This window comes from Syngnathus typhle, linkage group LG16 (genome assembly GCF_033458585.1).
Source record: "Syngnathus typhle isolate RoL2023-S1 ecotype Sweden linkage group LG16, RoL_Styp_1.0, whole genome shotgun sequence".
Classification (NCBI taxonomy): Eukaryota; Metazoa; Chordata; class Actinopteri; order Syngnathiformes; family Syngnathidae; genus Syngnathus; species Syngnathus typhle.
The window spans coordinates 4,306,864-4,324,955 of NC_083753.1; the positions used below are offsets into that span (position 1 = coordinate 4,306,864).

The 18,092-nt window shown below is 46.2% G+C and overlaps 1 protein-coding gene across 11 annotated transcripts in view; it reads left to right on the forward strand.

Moving 5' to 3' along the window:
• Positions 1–227: 227 nt before the first annotated feature.
• syne2b (spectrin repeat containing, nuclear envelope 2b) overlaps positions 228–18,092 on the forward strand; it is a 72,668-nt gene continuing 54,803 nt past the window's right edge. For 9 of the 11 annotated variants that reach the window (XR_009718429.1, XM_061301990.1, XM_061301992.1 and 6 more), the window contains exons 1-13: positions 228–388; positions 3,230–3,351; positions 8,397–8,458; positions 9,593–9,688; positions 9,764–9,841; positions 9,924–10,016; positions 10,321–10,529; positions 10,853–11,052; positions 11,278–11,375; positions 11,884–11,967; positions 12,190–12,303; positions 12,600–12,737; positions 12,919–13,083. Coding sequence is in view for 10 of the 11 variants with exons in the window: in XM_061301990.1 (XP_061157974.1) it covers positions 3,267–3,351; positions 8,397–8,458; positions 9,593–9,688; positions 9,764–9,841; positions 9,924–10,016; positions 10,321–10,529; positions 10,853–11,052; positions 11,278–11,375; positions 11,884–11,967; positions 12,190–12,303; positions 12,600–12,737; positions 12,919–13,083 (1,422 nt within the window). In the remaining variant the exon portion in view is untranslated. Of the gene's footprint in view, positions 389–3,229; positions 3,352–6,479; positions 6,577–8,396; positions 8,459–9,592; positions 9,689–9,763; positions 9,842–9,923; positions 10,017–10,320; positions 10,530–10,852; positions 11,053–11,277; positions 11,376–11,883; positions 11,968–12,189; positions 12,304–12,599; positions 12,738–12,918; positions 13,084–18,092 lie in introns of those variants that run through there. The other 2 variants (XM_061301998.1, XM_061301997.1) reach the window with 2 other exon arrangements.

An 18,092-nucleotide genomic window follows, 5' to 3' on the forward strand; every position in this document is an offset into this window, starting at 1 on the left:
TTTGGACCTTCAAAGCAGGTGTCAAGTGCGCTATGAGTGCTTGAATGTTTTGTGTGTGTCTCTGCGTGTGCATGTGAATATTGATGACCACACGTGTGTTTGTGCATGAGTGTCAAGATGCAAATGTGTCTGTGCTAGTTTGTGCTCGTGCGTCAAAGTGTGTGCATGCCAGCGTGTGTCTATATTTAGTCAGGCGAGAAGTATGGTTGGGATATCTCCGGTGTCTGTCCCACTTGATGTGTTGGCACATCATCGGAGCTTCAAGTTTGCCTCCGGAGTGTCCAAACGCTGTCGGCACTCAACCTTGCTCCTCCTTGTCTTCCTCATCTTCTTCTGCCCGGTGAACCTTTCTACATCTCGTGCTCCACCCTGCTGACGTTTGACGCAGGTAAGCTGCACTCAAAGTCCTTATTGGAAAAACTCACTCGCCCGCTCACAGAGATACTGGCTAGCTCTCTAACGAAAAGTGATGTCGAGGTTCCTTTTCACAAATGAAAGTGTTGATGGCGTCGAGTCGAGAACTGCATCGTGACGTAGCATTCTTGAAACTCTGGCCTTAGCCATCCTATTGCTACAAGACAAACAATGTGAAGGAACAAATTATGCGCAGACACTCTGGGGTGCTGCTCCAATAGCAGAAGTGTCGTGGTGCCTCTTGCGATTCTGCTCAGTGGGATCAGTGGCAAGCGTTGAGCTAGCTATTTTTGGCGCAACCTCGCCACTCCAAAGGCGAGTTGACTTCGGCCAGGTGGCAAGCTGCTACCGCTAACTAGCGTGTAGAAAGTTGATCCAGAACAACAGTTTTTGCCCAAAAAAGGATCACAACTTTCTCAAAAATGCACAACTTTGGAAGGAGAGGCGAGTTGTTCCGGAGTGGCACTTTTAAAGTTCTGACCTCAAGCCCGCTGAGATGCCGTGAACTCAAGACAGCCGTTCAAACTGCATGCACATCTCGCAAATCATGCAGAGAGCAAGTCGTTCAAAAGGAATTACCGTAATTTTCGGACTATAAATCGCGTTTTTCTTCATAGTTTGGGTGGGGGGCGACTTATATACATATATATGTTTTTTTTTTTCACTTTTTTGGGCATTTTATGCCTGGTGCGACTTATACTCCGGTGCGATTAATAGTCCGAAAATTATGGTAGTTTAGGTGTTTATTGTGTGTGTGTGATTAGGATGAAGAACAGGCGACATATTCTGTTCTGACCAATTGCAGTGGCAGAAATTCTAAAGGTTCAAATGTATTTTCCTTCCGCTCGCCAGTCATGGTCCTTGCGGTTCTATGTCTGCCTGCTGCCTCACGGCTGATTCCATCGCTCAGATAATCTGTATAACCATCCTGAACATGGGCGATAGAAAAGGCGTAGGACACTGGACCCCAAGGACTAGGCTTGAAGAACCCTGGTCTGGCTTTTTGCCATATACATATATATACATATATATGTATATGGCAAAAAGCGTGTATATATATATATATATATAAATCATATATAGGCGGCTCGGTGGCGCACTTGGGTAGCACGTCCGCTTCACAGTTAGAAAGGTGCGGGTTCGATTCCACCTCCGGCCCTCCCTGTGTGGAGTTTGCATGTTCTCCCTGGGCACGCGTGGGTTTTCTCCGGGCACTTCGGTTTCCTCCCACATCCCAAAAACATGCTTGGTAGGCCGATTGAACACTCCAAATTGTCCCTAGGTGTGAGTGCGAGTGCAAATGGTTGTTGGTCTCTGTGTGCCCTGCGATTGGCTGGCAACCGGTTCAGGGTGTCCCCCGCCTACTGCCCGATGATGGCTGGGATAGGCTCCAGCACGCCCGCGACCCCAGTGGGGACTAAGCGGTACAGAAAATGGATGGATGGATATTATATATATACATAAACATACAGTCAAACGTCGTTTTTTGACCAAAATCCGTTTCAGAAAGCGGTTCGAGAAGCGAATCATTCGAATTCCGAATCTATTTTTCCCATTACAAATAATGGAAGAAAATCTATCCGTTCCAAGACAAAAAAAAAAACGCCTTTTTAAAGCATTTTTTCATTTGCGCATTTTTGTCTGATCGCGCAACTGCAGTGCACCGCCGACCGCGCAACCGTAGCGCGCCGCCGACTGCGCAACTGCACCCCGCTGGTCGCATTATGGTGACAGAGCCGTCGCTGAAATTTAGACGTCCTGATGCACTTTCCAAAATTTAAGTAGACCTCAGTGCGCAGGGAGCTTAACTTGGTCCGATCGCGCAACTGCAGCGTGCCGGGCGCTCACTGTCGCATTGCTTTAAGAGCGTCTTTGTGTTTTAGGATGGCTTTACTGGTCCCACTTGCTTTCTTTGGAAGCATGATTAGGGGTTAATACAATCCTCAAAGTAAGGAAAATACAATAACAACGGAGTCAGTTGGCATCCGGGCCGCACGGTCGGGTTTTCTCGGGTCCTCTCGGCTCATCTCGCGAGGTTCGACCGCCGAAATTTGTTCGACAACCAAAGCAAAAAAATCTAGAATTTTTCGTTCGAATTCCGATTTGTTCCAGAACCGGGACGTTCGAAAACCGAGGTTTGACTGTATACTGATCATATTGACCACAATGCAACAAACAATCAATCTGTATGTGCAATGAAACTGGCCTTGGAATCTTGTGCAATCTTCTGGTTTCCTGTGCAATAATCGGGTTTCCCATATCACTCCATATTTGTACATATCTGTATATACTACTGCCTGTATATACGACTGCCTTTTCTATATATTTTATATAATTTTCTTACATTTTTTTCTTCCTTATCTTGTGTGCTCTGGGTACTTTTTATTTAATTTGCTTTTGTTTGCAACAAAGGGAGCAGGGTTCAAATTTCGATGTATGTATTGTGTACAAAGGCAATAAAGGCGATTCTGATTCTAATAGTAGACGAGCATGCGTGCGTGCGGTTCTTGCTGCAGCTGAGCTACACCCTTGGGATGACTTGCAAGAAGCACGCGGGGAGTGGTTGACTTCTAAGGTTGCTTTTCAGAAAGCACATGGGCTTTTGTCATGCGCACACACGCACGCACACACGCACGCACGCACACACTTTTGTGGGTTGTGTAGTTGTTGAATCGTTGGCAGTGGCTAAAGGTCAAAGCAAGTGTGGGTGTGCGTGCTACGGTCAGGTGTTGTCATTTGAACACGTTATGACAGCTGTCTGTCTGTGTCCTCCCGGATGGATGGACACATGAGTTTGTTGTTCATGTCTGTGCAGAGGCGCTGTGGTGCCAGCAGGGAGCCACTGAGCCCAAATGGCTTCAGACTACACTGATGACGTCATGGGGGAGCCAGGCTCCACCCCTCTGGACATTGACAACGTACTCATGCTGCTTCAGGGTCAGTAAAACTAACTACACAACACCAAACGTGCTCACACCTCCTACTTCCAGTCAGTACAAACCAAAATCTGACAATACCAAAAGCAGAAGTTGGATTTTTTTTGTTTGAACACTTTTGTATTCATTAAAACAACAAGAGAGATTTTAAGGGAGCTTCACTTCACGAGTGCCATGAATACCGTATTTATTCTAATTATCCCCAGGGCGATAATTAGAGAAGGTTTATGTCCAACAGGGTGGTGGGCGATTAATAGAGAACACTTTTTGTCCGATCGCCAAGGGGCACTGAAATGGGCGATATGTACCGCAATTTTCGGACTATAAGTCGCACCGGAGTATAAGTCGCACCAGCCATAAAATGCCCAAAAAAGTGAAAAAAAACATATATAAGTCGCTCCGGAGTATAAGTCGCATTTTGGGGGGCAATTTATTCGACAAAATCCAACACCAAGAACAGTCATGAACGAGCAACAACAGGCTAAACAATAGGTATGCTAACGTGACATAAACACAAACTAAGAGCTGAGAACAGGCCTGACGTAACATTCAGAGTTATTCAAATAACTATTACATAAATAACACGTTTATAAACCCATCTGTGTCACTCCAATTCATTAAATCCATCAATCGTCCTTTGTCAACAATACGTGCGCGCCGCTGACGGCTCTTGCACTTCAAAATATTCCACAGGCCCATATAACGATATATAAATTATATATCAAATAACTATTATACAAGCAATAATGTTATCAAACCATCTGTGCACTCTAAATCATTAAATCCATCGATCAAATTGCTCGTACTTTGTCAACATCGCCGAGCGTGCGCCCTGACGTCAGCCTCGTCGTTATTCCACAGATCTACTATATAACTATATTGTAGCGTTAACAAAGTTCAAGGAAAGACGTGGGTTTGGTAAACGGCTCTTTATTTGACAAAACAAACTTCCAGGCGTGTGGCGGCGTGGACTTCCAGCCACGGAAGTGGAAGAGAGCTCCATAGAATAGGACCGGGCGTGCGTAAAAGCCATGACCGAGCCCCATCCACCGTCCTCGGACAGCCACCCGGCTGAGCGCCGGCCCTCGACTTCCATCCACGGAGGTGAAAGACAGCTCGGTAGAGTAGGACCGGGCGTGCGTAAAAGCATTGTCCGAGCCCCATCCACCGTCCCTGGACAGCCACCCGGCCGAGCGGCGGCGCCCGACTTCAATCCACGGAAGTGAAAGAGAGCTCTGTCGAGTGACGCACGACGTCGCGCTGCTGACGTCACCAGCGCAACGCGACGTCGCGCGACGTCGTCTCAGCAGCGCGGCGGTTGTTTACATAAAGGACAAAGATCGACTCGACAGAGCTCTCTTTCACTTCCGTGGATTGAAGTCGGGGGCCGGCGCTCGGCCGGGTGGCTGTCCGAGGACGGTGGATGGGGCTCGGTCATTACGCTTTTACGCACGCCCGGTCCTATTCTACGGAGCTCTCTTCCACTTCCGTGGCTGGAAGTCCACGCCGCCACACGCCTGTAAGTTTGTTTTGTTAAATAAAGAGCCGTTTACCAAACCCACGTCTTTCCTTGAACTTTGTTAACGCTACAATATAGTTATATAGTAGATCTGTGGAATAACGACGAGGCAGCGCGACGCTGCGTCAGCAGCGCGGCGGTTGTTTACATAAAGGACAAAGATTGACTCGACGAGCTGCTGCTGACGCGACGTCGCGCTGCTGTCGTCACTTGAAATTCCTTGCTACATTGCGGTTCGTTTATCGCGGTTTCACTTTTTTTTGGGTGGGGGAAAATCTTTGAAAAAAAAAACATATGTAAGTCGCTCCTGAGTATAAGTCGCCCCCCCACCCAAACTATGAAAAAAACCGCGACTTATAGTCCGAAAATTACGGTATGTATATTTTCCTGATGTAGTATGCAATACCTGCATCTCATTGCTGTTCTTAATACTAGAACAGCGGCTGTTTTGATCTACCTCTAACTGCGGGGTGCGTCAATTGACGTTCCATCGATGCGACACGTTACCGGCGCACATCACATGTTGCGCACGTCATGTTATCGCGATCGTCTTGTTCGAGCGCACGCCCCGATAACGTAATTGTGTGAGGATATTGTAGCGGAGTGACGAGTGTAATTGTATCATAGTTTGTGGAGAAAAACAATTTAAAAGGGACATTCGACGTGCTGTCAAATCAGTCATATTTAAACTTGCGCAATGACGTCGGCATGCGGTTGCGGAGGAAAACGTAAGTTTCGGGGGGAATTTTTAGCAGCATGGACGATAATTAGAGGTAGCAATGTTTTTTATTTATGTCATCGCTAACACACACTGGGCGATTATTAGAATATGGGCGATAATTAGAATAAATACGATATATTTCAGCCCCCCCCCAAAAAAAACAAAAAATAGTTGTGATGTGTTTGTTAATCACAAAAAATATGACTTGTGTATCCAGTAACAACATCATTAAACAGAACATAGAACATAAAAGATGAAAGAAACCATTGGGGAATCCTTAAATGGATTTCATTTGCCTTGTTTCTGCTGTGCACAAACTGGCCACTAGGAGGCAATACAATGCAGCCATGCAAAGACAAACAAAGAAAAATAGACCTGTGAGTATTGTTAAACTCAAGTGCTGCTTCCAAAGTCAAAGGCCACATTTTGGGCCACATTTTCGATGACAGTTCTCGCGCGACTTGCTCGTCCGTGTGTGCTTTCCAATTTCCAGAAATAAAATTGGCCGACCGGGTATTTCTGACGTCTTCAAAGGCGCCGGCTCATGTGGACAGGCTTCATGCGTATTTGGAGCGTGATCCAGTTGCACTGGACGTGAGTCACATGGCCTCCAAATGCGGCCTTTTGGGGACTGTTAATTTGGACCCACGTGAGGTCTTTTGTAATTTGCCAAACTACTGCACACTTGAGGAGAGAGCCCCGAGTGCTTTGTGACCTTTTCCCAAGTAACAATACTGTGAAATTAGGAAGTCTGCTTTTGTATGTGGAAAAGCTCCCACTTCGGCCGTCTTGTATCTCAAAGAAAGAAAGGGTGACGGCTGGCTGAGCGAAGGGTTAAATGATTGACACGTTACACTGGGTGGAGCTTAAGTCAGTCAGACCTGCTTGAACGGTCGTCAGACTGGAAAAACAAAATTTATTTTTCATAGAGTTGCATGTGTGAGCGCGCCTGCGTATTGACAATGTGAAAATTTCAGCCGTCATGGGTGAGTTCATTTTCTCTCATCAATAAGATTCATATTCATAAATAATAATCATCATCATAATCACAACTACTTGATTTCTGCATTAGTGAGGACGTCCTCATCCAAAACCAAACTTGATCCCGACGTCCTGTTGGCAACTTCTTGTTGTAGTTGCCGTCCACAGTTGACGCCATTCTTATCGTAACAAATTTGAAGATGGTGTGGGGGTGGGTGGGGGGGGTCCACCTTCTTGTTGACTGTCTTACAAACTCCAAGTCAAAGGAAGTCAACAAAACAATAAACTTGTTGTTTATGTCCGTACGGCGACCTTGAGTGCCTTGAAAGGCGCCTCATAAATAAAATGTATTATTATTAGGGGTGTAAATCGCGGGTTTTGTCACGATACGATATCATATCGATACAAAGAACTGCGATACGATATTTGCCGATATCTTAAAGCCTGCTGCAATTCATTCACGATATAGTGCTCTACGATCGATATTTTTATTTTTTTTAAATAAAAAATATAGAACAATATCCTATTCTATAACAATTCATACGCAAAATCAACAAGGTACTGCAAACTCTTTATTTAGGAAATTACAAGAGTATTGTAGTATACAAAGTGCTTATTTTAACACTGAACTTTGATGTCGTGTTTTTTCTTTAAATGTGCGGCGAGATTTGTGGTCCCTGAATATTTGATCACCGCATGGCAGGATTTACAAACTGCACGTGTCTTGTCCGTTGAGCCATCTTTTCTTTGGAATCCAAAGTGCTTCCAAACGAATGACTTGAAGCCTAAAGGGGAGCAAATTTCCTCGTCTTTTTGGACACTAGCCATAGCACCAGCCCAGGAGCCGCGTACTAGTTGTCGACTCCCCTTTCACGTGCCTGCTCTGCTCACAACACAACAACGCCGGGCACTGCTCCCGGAAAGAGGAAGCAAGCAACAATGAACTGGATTTCAAAATAAAGCTGCGTCTAATGTCCAAGGTCAAACGCGGCGATATAAATCGATGTTTACGTTTAGCATCGATGCCAATACATCGTAGAGCATTATATCGATTAATCAACGTGTATCGATGAATCGTTACACCCCTAATTACTATGATTATTATTTTTTGCAGTACTTGATTGACTGAAGTGAATTCGCAAAACAGGAAGTGATGTCAATTGAAAAAAAAAAAATAAATAAATAAAATAAAAATAGTCCTCTCACTGGACAGTAAGTTAGGTACACCTTGCAGCCATATTCGATACAAAAGCCGAGGTGCAAACAATATCAAGTTCAATTTCCAATGTCGCCAATGTGTGTGTGCGGACATTTGCAGTTCAGCATTCAGCCCCAATGAGACAAGAATTGTGGTTGGACGCCATCTTCTACCATCTTGGTGCCAGGGAATAAACTACAGTATAATAATTTGGGTTGAGAAGGTTCCTTTGAACACTGTGCCGGCATCTTAAACCAATTACAGCTGAAATTCAATTTTACCCAGCTCGATTCTACGTGACTTGCTGTCTACCGAAGTTGAGTCACAGCCTCCAAAATTTGTCTCATCGTAAATACATTCTCAAGTAGTATTTTAAATGAACACTATAAAGACAATGTGAAGCTAAATGATTAGCGTGTAAATGCAATTCGCAAATTCTGGACCCCAAAGTCCATGTAAACTCGAGCTTTAGCTGACAGTGACTGTGATTTTTGCTTTATATTCAACATTGGGGAAATGACAGATGCTTTCAAAATGTGATCAAACGTGTCTCAGTGAAATATTTCATACTTGTGTGTTTGATGGAGACATGAAATAAACTAGACCAATGTGTGCGTGCGTGTGCAGTGGAGCAGGAACAGATCCAGAAAAGGACTTTCACCAACTGGGTCAACGCCCAGCTGGCAAAGGTGAGCGCCAGTTCAACTCACTCCTTTTGGCACTCAAGCAAATGTTGCACATTTGTCAGTGGCACAACACGCTGCTGCTAAAAAAAGTCGCTCTGCATTTGAGCGCTAGCAAAGGAACATTAGTCAGTAGACACGTTAGCATGGTGTTGCTAAAAGCCTTGAATGTGATGTCAGCGTCACTTGTATGATTGATTGACATGTGCGAGGACCAAGAAAATACGAAGTTATCAGGTCTTCTTCCAAAAATAAGAATATTTTATCCCGTGCTGGCATACAATCAAACGAAATGCGAGCCAAGACTCCGCGCTTGACTTTGCTACAAACGGGGTTGCCTTACTGGAGTGATTAGAACATTTTCTTTGGCCTATCCAAAGTCATTTGCGACTGTGTGGATCGTGGGGTCTTTCCCAGGTATGTCAAATAGCCCTTTTTTTTCCAGACACATACTAATACGTCTTTTTACACTCTGATGCAGAGTACAGAGACAAGGAGTACTTTAGGTCAGTGAAGACGAAGACAGACAGACCATTGGCAACTGTAAATGCTCCTGATGCATAGGGTAGAGATACTGGCATGCTCTGAAAGACACACAAGCTGTACAAGAAGTGCTTTATGTTTTATTTTACTGGGGGAAATAAAATAATAAAACGGGGGGAGAGATAATAATAATAATAATTATAATAATAATCGTAAGAGTGATAAGGGTAGAGAAAGTCTGTGAGACAGTTTCCGGATGAGTGCGTAAAGGGCAAAATGCTAGTAATGGTAAGAATAGCAGCAATATTGCTTGATGGTTGTCAGCAAACAATTGCAGCAGGGCAGGATGTTCTTACAAGAGGATGAACAATAAATAGAAGGACAGGCAAAAATAGACAGCAACAGACGGACAGGTGATGACCCCCACATTCGCCAACAGCAAAGCTCTGCTGCAGATGTCAGTGCGACGCCCATGGCCTTGGATAGTTGTGTTCACACCCACAACAGCGCAAACCGCGCGTTTTTAAGTATGTCAGCTTGCGCGAGTCCGAAATAAGCAACAACTTGTCAGCTTTGTGCATGTCTCCGCGCAGTTTGTGCTCATGCTGCTTTGGTAGGAATGTTTCTGATTTGAATGAATGCCGTATACGCGCGTAGAGGAGACCTCCATGCAGCGTGGTGGATCTCTTCAACGACTTCCGTGATGGATCCAAATTGTTGGACCTGCTGGAGGTGATGAGCGACCAGCGCATCGTGAGTCCAAAAGCTCTCTTTTTGCGAAAAGGTAACGCTAATGCGAATGCTAACGGGGTGCACTGCTTTGCTCAGATTCGGGAGCGCGGCAGGGGAACGTTCCAGCACAGGAGCAACATCGAAAAAGGCCTGTCCCTCCTCCGAAGCAAATCGGTAAATATTAAACCTGAGCCATGAGTTGGGATCGAGCCTCGGAAATATAGGATTTGAGTCGCTTGTCTTGTTGCGCTTTCAGATCAAACTGGTCAACATAAACATTCCCGATATCATCGACGGAAAGCCGTGCATCATCCTGGGCCTCGTCTGGACCATCATCCTGCAGTATCACGTGAGGGCAGCGGCGATCGAGTGATGGTCAAACCGCGAGCTCGTCGTTGCAGATTTTCGGGGGGCTAGCATAGATCTGATGCTTTTCAAGCACATGCCATGATGAAACCACTTCAAACTATCTCCAGACAAACTGTCAATATACGAGCTGTGTGTCCATTTTGAAAAGTATTTGGGTTCTATTTTCATCATTCTTGTCTCAGCTGGGTGTTAGGGAGGCGCCACTAAATGTATCGCTGCTGCGCCGTTGCATGTGCAAAACAGCGGCGAGCGGAAATGACAGCATGCTTGCGTCCATCCCACAGATCGAGGAGTTGGCCAGCGGACTTTGCTTCACCTCGCACCAGTCGTCCATGGAGTCTCTGGCCAGTCTGGACTCGGGGTCGTGGCGGAGTGTCGGCTCGGCCGGCGGCGCCACGGGTTCCATGCTCCGCCAAGGCTCACCACTCCACGCCCGCTTCAGGCTGTCGGCCAAGAAGACGCTGATGCTGTGGGTCCGTGAGCAGTGCCACAAGTGCGTAGGCTTCCTGAGACCCAGGTCATTGGTTGTGTTGTGAACGCACACGCCCGACGTGAAGCGCACATCCGGCCAAGAAAACAATGCGATGCGATGAAAAAGGCAGAGAGAGGCTTTGAAATGCACTCAGGTAGCAGGCAACACCCGGGAAGGAGTATTTCTGGGTTCCGGTCTGAAAGGCCGGCAAGAGCGCGTGAACGTCGGCCTCCGAGGTGAACGATGGCCAAAACCAACCGGGCAGCAACTTGTTCGAGCAAATCTCTGCAAAACTTGACTCCTCTCACCCAGTGCCGCAAACGCTTGCACGGCTTTCCTTTCAGGGCGGGATGTTCGGCAAACGTGAAAGACTTCAAGGGCAGTTGGCGTAGCGGTGTGCTCTTCCTGGCCATCTTGTCGGCGCTCCGCCACCACCTGGTCGACTTGTCCGAGGTGGCCGGCAGAAGCAACAGGGAGAACCTGGACGAGGCCTTCCGAGTGGCCGAGCAGGAGCTCGGCATCCCGCGGCTGCTGGAGCCCGTGGGTGAGAACCTTTCATTGCCGACAAAAGACGAAAACGCACCCAAACAGAATCTGCGAGTATCTGAATCCGCGGCCATATGCGGGTACCGATGTGCACGGAGCAAACTTTTTTTTTTTTTAACGTTTTTTTTTTTAACGTTTTTTTTAACGCAAAGTTGCCCAAGCAGCAGCAAATGTTGCAGAGAGAATGACTGACCTATGGCCGCTCACTATAATATGCGCGCAGACGTGGACGTCCAGGAGCCCGACGAAAAGTCCATCATGACCTATGTGACGCAGTTCCTGCGCTACTCCAAAGACGTCTCAGAGGAGGACTCCCTGCAGGTCAGGCTTGAATGCATAATTGGGAAATCATGTGTGTCCTGGGCTTAAGCAGCCCCTCAATCCACAATTTGCTCAATCAACATCTCCAGACGGGTGCACTTGCAAATGTGAGCACAGTCACTCACTCCAAATTGGAGAACAATGAGCGCAAAAGATGAGCCTCTCAATTGTACGCCGATACATGAGAAGAACCGGTTCGGAGCGACAGAGCCTTCTTGGCCAAGCTCCGACACGGCAAATGCTCTCGTGGTTGGATGAAGTGCGGCGATGCGGGAAGCATGTGGGAAGCATGTGGGAAGCTTGCGGGAAGCGCGCGGGAAGCGCGCGGGAAGCGCGCGGGAAGCGCGCGGGAAGCGCGGGGCCAGGCGCCCGGTGTGCAAGCCGTTGTGCTTCCAAAACACCTTTCTCCGCATGCTCTTTGAAGCCTCGCCATCAACCTCGCCTCAATGAGATGTTGACTGAGTGGGTCCTCAGTCTGGCTTTTGCCTCCTCTCTTTCTCTGCACCAGGACCCGCAGCCTCCCAAAGCGACGTCTCCTGTCAGCCTACCCGTTCACTACACTCCTGCCATCTCGGCGTCGCCACTGCGGCAGGTAATTGGCATCATGCTTAGCTGCATTTTTGGGGAATGGCGTGGCAGCTCTTCTTGGCAAGGAGCAGCCCCCTCTGATTCAGAAGAACCCGTCGGCAGGCCAGGCCTTTCTGGCTACAGCCCAGCGCTGCCCTTTCTATGTAGTTTTTGCATTTCCTGTTTGTGAATTGCTATCAAGGCAAGTTTATTGCTAAAAAGGCAAAGTAGTCTTGTTCCTTCCCAGGTGAACCCTGAGCGCAAGGTGCAGGAAGTGTCGTGTTGGCTTCTACTGGCACACGAGGAGCTGCTGGAAGGCTGGGACTCCACCCGGGGCGAGAACTACTGCGAGCGCTATAACGTATGTTGACCTTTTGAGACGGGTATGGTCAAGGGGAACCCGCAGGTTTTGTGCCCATCCGGGATGCCCTGAGTCGGAATCTTTTTTCCCATTGACATCAGGGACCTTGAGGATGCGGTTTCTTGTTTGTCTTTCTAGCTGCTGTTCAGGCAAATGTGCTGGAATTGGCTCATTTTTGCGCAATCCAACATAAAGCTGACACGGCTTTTCAGAGATCCGTTTCACCTTTTAGCATTTGACTGCTCCCCCATACAGAGCACAGAGAACAAGGCAGAGCAATTTTGTCTGTTTGTCAGGTTTTCCACACCTTTGTGACGTCCTTCAATGAGCAGCGGCCGTCGATCATGTCTCTGTTAAGCGCTGTAAGACGAAGCTCCGCGCCGAGCGAGGAGCAGCGAGGCCTCAAGGAGGCCTGGGATGCCCTCACACAAAAGGTGGGCTCCTCCTACTCTTGCTTCTTTCTTCTTATGTCGCGGTGTGCATGAGCTTAACTGCGGCTGGGTGGCAACATCAGCATCTTTGCTCCAGAAGTCGTGCCACCAAGGGTTAAACAAATGCAGTTGGGTTTGCAGTCGCCATGGTGGCCCTGACCTATGGGTGTTGCCTCAATGACAGCTGCACGAGTACAAACTGGAGTTGGACGGCAGTCTGCCAGCCCCTCTGGACGTGGCGGCCCGTTGGCTGCGGAGCGCGGAAGACCTTCTGGCCGAAGAGGACGGAGAACTCCGGGACCACCGCCGGGCCGCGGACCAAGCCAAGGAGAAACGGGAGCAACTCAAGGTGACGCTTTGTGGTGGAGGCACTCGCAAACCTTTGTGACCTCCCGGTATGGTGAGAAACTGATGGTAACGCAAGATAAAACTAGAATTTGCAATTTCTGGGGAAATTCCATGTGAAGGCGAAGAAGCTGAATAAATACTTGGGAAATGCTGCAGAATGATGTTAATGGTTGAAACGGGTTGAATCGGTCAAATAATGTAGGAATTAGAAGGGAAAAAACAAAATGTTGACAAGTTTGGCGTGAATATTAAAGTTGAAAATTTTGAAATTTAGGTAAGTGGGAAGATATAGAATAGATAAGCATACGATACGCAAAGTTGGAACGGGTTGAATTAGTAGAAAAATGCAGAAATTAGAAAGAAAAAACAAAATTAGGGCCATTTGCGATTTGTTTGGGGACACTTCCAGTTTGTTTGGGGGCACTTCCGGTTCAATTGATGTAACTTCTGGTTCAATTTAGGTCACTTCCGGTTTATTCAGAGAACTTCCGGTTTGTTTGGGTGCACTTCCGGTTCAATCGAGGTCACTTCAGCTTTCTTTGGGATCATTTCCGGTTTATATGGGGAACTTCTGGTTCAAATGAAGTCGGAAATGATGTACCACAGAAGGACGGAAACCAGGTTATTTAAGGGACTTCCGGTTCAATTTAGCTCACTTCCGTTTTGATTTGGAGCACTTCCGGTTCACTTTTTGTTGAAATTGGGGCACTTCTGGTTCGCTTCCTGTTCATGTTGGGGCACTTCCTGTTCATTTTGGGCCACTTCCTGTTTGTTTTGGGGCACTTCTGGTTCACTTTGTCTTCATTCTGGGGCACTTCGGCTCACTCCAAGATGGCCACCACACTGTGGAAGTGGGGGTGAAGGGGTGAATTGCATAGTGGAAGTAGGGGTGAAGGGGTGAATTGCATAGTGGGAGTGGGAGTGAAGGGGGTGATTATGGTAAGCATAAGGTGAACTGTTTAAAATTGGAATGCGTTGAATCGGTCAAATCTAAGAATTAGAACAGAAAAACGAAATTTTGTAAAATTTGTCAAGAATTTCAAAATTGAAAATCTTGAATTTTTGGTAGGGGAAATTTTGAAATAGGTAGGCAAAAGATGAACAGTTGAAAGTTGGAAGTGATTGAATCGGTTGAAAAATGTAGAGATGAGAAGGGAAAAACGAAATTTGGTGAAATTTGGCGAAAATGGAAAATCTTTGGAATGAGAAAAATGCAAGCGCTCATCACGTGAATATTTCTAATACATCGAAAGTGGAACGAAGTGAATCGGATGAATTATGTGGACAAAAAAGTGAGGAGAATAAAATGGAAGAAGAAGAAGAAAGTTTATGGTGTAGAACAGGGGTGTCAAACTCATTTTTGGTCTGGGGCCGCATACAGCTTAATCTGATCTCAAGGGGGCCAGACCAGTAAATTCATTCCAAAATTACATAGAACTAACAGCAAGTCCTCTCTTTTTCTTTGTATTAGTGCAAAGAAATAATACATTATAAAAATCTTTACATTAAATTAATTGTCCTTTTACACATTTAGTCAACGAACAGTTTTGTGTAATTTAAAAACACTGCTCTGCATGTTAAAATACATCAAACACATCTAAACTTAGAAATTAATTAATTTAAAATATATTTTCCACATCTAGGAAGCAATTCTGAACACATACCGTAATTTTCGGACTATAAGTCGCTTTTTTTTCATAGTTTGGGTGGGGGGGGCGACTTATACTGAGGAGCGACTTATATGTGAATTTTCTCAAAGGTTTTGAAAAAAAAAAACAAGTGAAACCGCGATAAACAAACCCCGATGCAGCAAGGGATTACCGTTTTACCGGCATGTCGATGCTGGAAAAAAGCCTGTACCCATGTATAATACGCACCCAAATTTTGACTCTTACTTAAGTCCGTAAACATAAAATTTTTTCAGAAAAAAGATCATCTTTGGGAACAACCGGATGTTATTCTGCTGGTCAGTATCACTGCAAACCACAAGTGAGACAGAATATTCTTTTCTCGCGAGGAGTGCAGTACAGATAGCTTACAACAATCTCTACACACACTAAATCTCTGTATGCACTCCCGCTCTTTTTATTTGGATTTGCCCTACCCACAATTTGTGAGACAAGCCCCTAAGAGAAGGAGGGGGAAAGCATGTGGGCTTTGCCTCGTAAGGAAAAATCACTAGGTGTTTACATACCTTTGACCTCTAGTTAAAACATAGCAAGGGAAGTTTTACGACATTGTGTAGGATGCAACAAGCTAAGTTATTTATTACTGGTTATATACGTTCCAACCTAATCCTACGATCAAGATAGTTAGGAAACCCTGACTTTAATGGTCACTTGGAGGTTCATCTGGGGTGCAAGACAGCAATGAGGCATGTTGTCTAACAAAGTGGTCTTTGTTAGAAAGGAACTGTCCTTCTGTGGTACATCATAAAAACAGCAAGGCCAAACAGCAAGCATATATTGCAGTAATATTGCGGTAAAGCATTGATTAGAGAACGCATGATAACATATATATACATTTTTCTAACAGGTACATTGTGACAGCAAACGAGCAGGTGATCGAGCAAGGGTCCGATACGAGAGCATTGTGTTCTTATGGAGCGTGTTTGAAGTGAACAGCAGAGAACAAAGGAACAAGGCAAAGTGTTGTGAAATAAAATATTACCTGTAATACGCATTTAGGTAGAGAACTGAACTCTCGCTCTTTATATACATAGCTAACGTGTCTTGCGCATCCGTTCTGCGCATCTGTAATGGCAGCCTCCGTATGATATTCGGTTTGCGATGGAGATTAAAAAACAAACAATATTTGACAATAACACACCATCAAGGATTGCACTATCGCATCAAACGATGTGTCGTCAATTATGAATTTTACTGACTAAATGTGTTGGGCAGGATGGCTGAATGCGATGCGCGATTGACAACAAACAAGAAGACAGGTGTGATTTCAAGTTTTAGTTCGAGGGAGATTTTCTTCAAAAATGGTTGTACCCATGCATAATGCGCACCCCAGATTTTAGGACAATAAATTATTTAAATTTTGGGCATTATGCATGGCAAAACACGGTAATTTATATATCGTTATATAGGCCTGTGGAATATTTTGAAGCGCAAGCGCCGTCAGCGGCGCACACCCATTGTTGACATAAAGGACGATTGATGGATTTAATGAATTGGAGTGACACAGATGGGTTTATAAACGTGTTATTTATGTAATAGTTATTTGAATAACTCTGAATGTTACGTCAGGCCCGTTCTCAGCTCTTCGTTTGTGTTTATGTCACGTTAGCTTACCTATCGTTTAGCTTGTTGTTGCTCGTTCATGTCTGTTCTTGGTGTTGGATTTTGTCGAATAAATGTCTCCCAAAATGCGATTTATACTCCGGAGCGACTTATATATGTTTTTTTTTCACGTTATTGTGCATTTTATGGCTAATGCGACCTATATTCCGGAGCAACTTTTAGTCCAAAAAATACGGTAAGTTTTACCATTATTTGAAATAACCGTTTGTGAGTCGCCGTCGTTCACTCGATGCCCAAGGCGGAAGTAATCTGGGGAGAGAACGCTGGCGCTGATTGTTTGCCGCTTCTCCAATAGAATTAGTTTAGTTTTAGTGTTTTTATTTATTTATTTTTTAGCCATTATTAAAGTTTAGTTTTTAGCATCTAGTTTTAGTGTGCAGGCTGGAGCGGTCGGGCCGCAGTTGCCGGGACCGCATCGGGCCATTAGTTGAGCGGAGAGGCCCTGTCGGGCGGAGCTGGCGAGGAAGGAGAGGACGGTGTTGGTGAGGCTGGCGCGGTCGGCCCAAGGTCGCCTGGACCGCGGCGAACCTCCACAGTTAGCCGGCTGCCTACTACGGTGCGCCCCCCCCCCCCGCCAAGGCATCCTGGCTAGCCTAGCCAATGGCTAACACTCGTTCAGTGTTCGCCAACCGGCACTATGTTAACTTACTCCATCCCCCGCTTGCTGGAGCTGAGTGATCACACCATTTCAGGGTGTGTCTCAGTCATCAAACAACTCAGACTTCTCCGCAGACCACGTTACATCCACAGAAGCACCCGTCATAACTTTGTTTTCTCTCAACCCGTCCATAACACTGTACCATCCATCTGCTCCTCCTCCGCCCGACACCCCGTCGCATATCCAACACGTCATCAGAGACCTGGCGCACTTGGATCTTATTGTAGCAACCATGCGGGGCTGCAGTACTCCAGGTGGCCTGGAAAACATGGTGTGTATTTCACTCCTACACGGAGCGGACTCCGACACAAGACGGACACCGGGTTGCCGGGAAAACACGGAGTGGTCATTTCTCCAGCACGGAACGGACACCAACACGGAGCGGCTCCCGGGTGGCCAGGACAAAACAAATTTGATTTCATTCCAACACAGAGTGGACTGCACTTCATGTGGCACAGAAAACGTGGAGTGGATTTCTCTCCACTTCGCCCCCTACCTAAACACAGCCCCACAGCCACAATCAAAATGGATCTCCTCAACATCCAAGCACTCACCCGTAAATCATCATTCATTCACGACCTCATCCTGGACAAAGGCTTAGACATAATGTGCCTGACTGAGACCAGGCAACCACCGGATGTCTATCAATCCCTCAATGAAGCCTGTCCCTCTGGTTATAAATATATAACTAAACCTCGCAGCACTGGCCGTGGCGGTGGCCTGGCTGTACTCCACCGTCTTGATCTAGAGCTGTCCCCCCTCCCTCTACCTGATCACTCCTCATTCGAATCCCTTGCATTCAAATGTAAACCTCCATATCCTATCACAGTTTTACTTATTTACCGCCCTCCTAAACCAAACTCCGCTTTCATTCCAGAACTACACGATCTACTCACTACCCTCTGTACCTCCACTTCCTCTAATCTAATCATACTAGGTGATGTTAACATCCATGTCAACACCCCCTCCCGCCCCCCTTCCTCTGAGCTGTTGCAACTATTGGACTGTTTACACCTCACTCAACATGTAAATATCCCCACT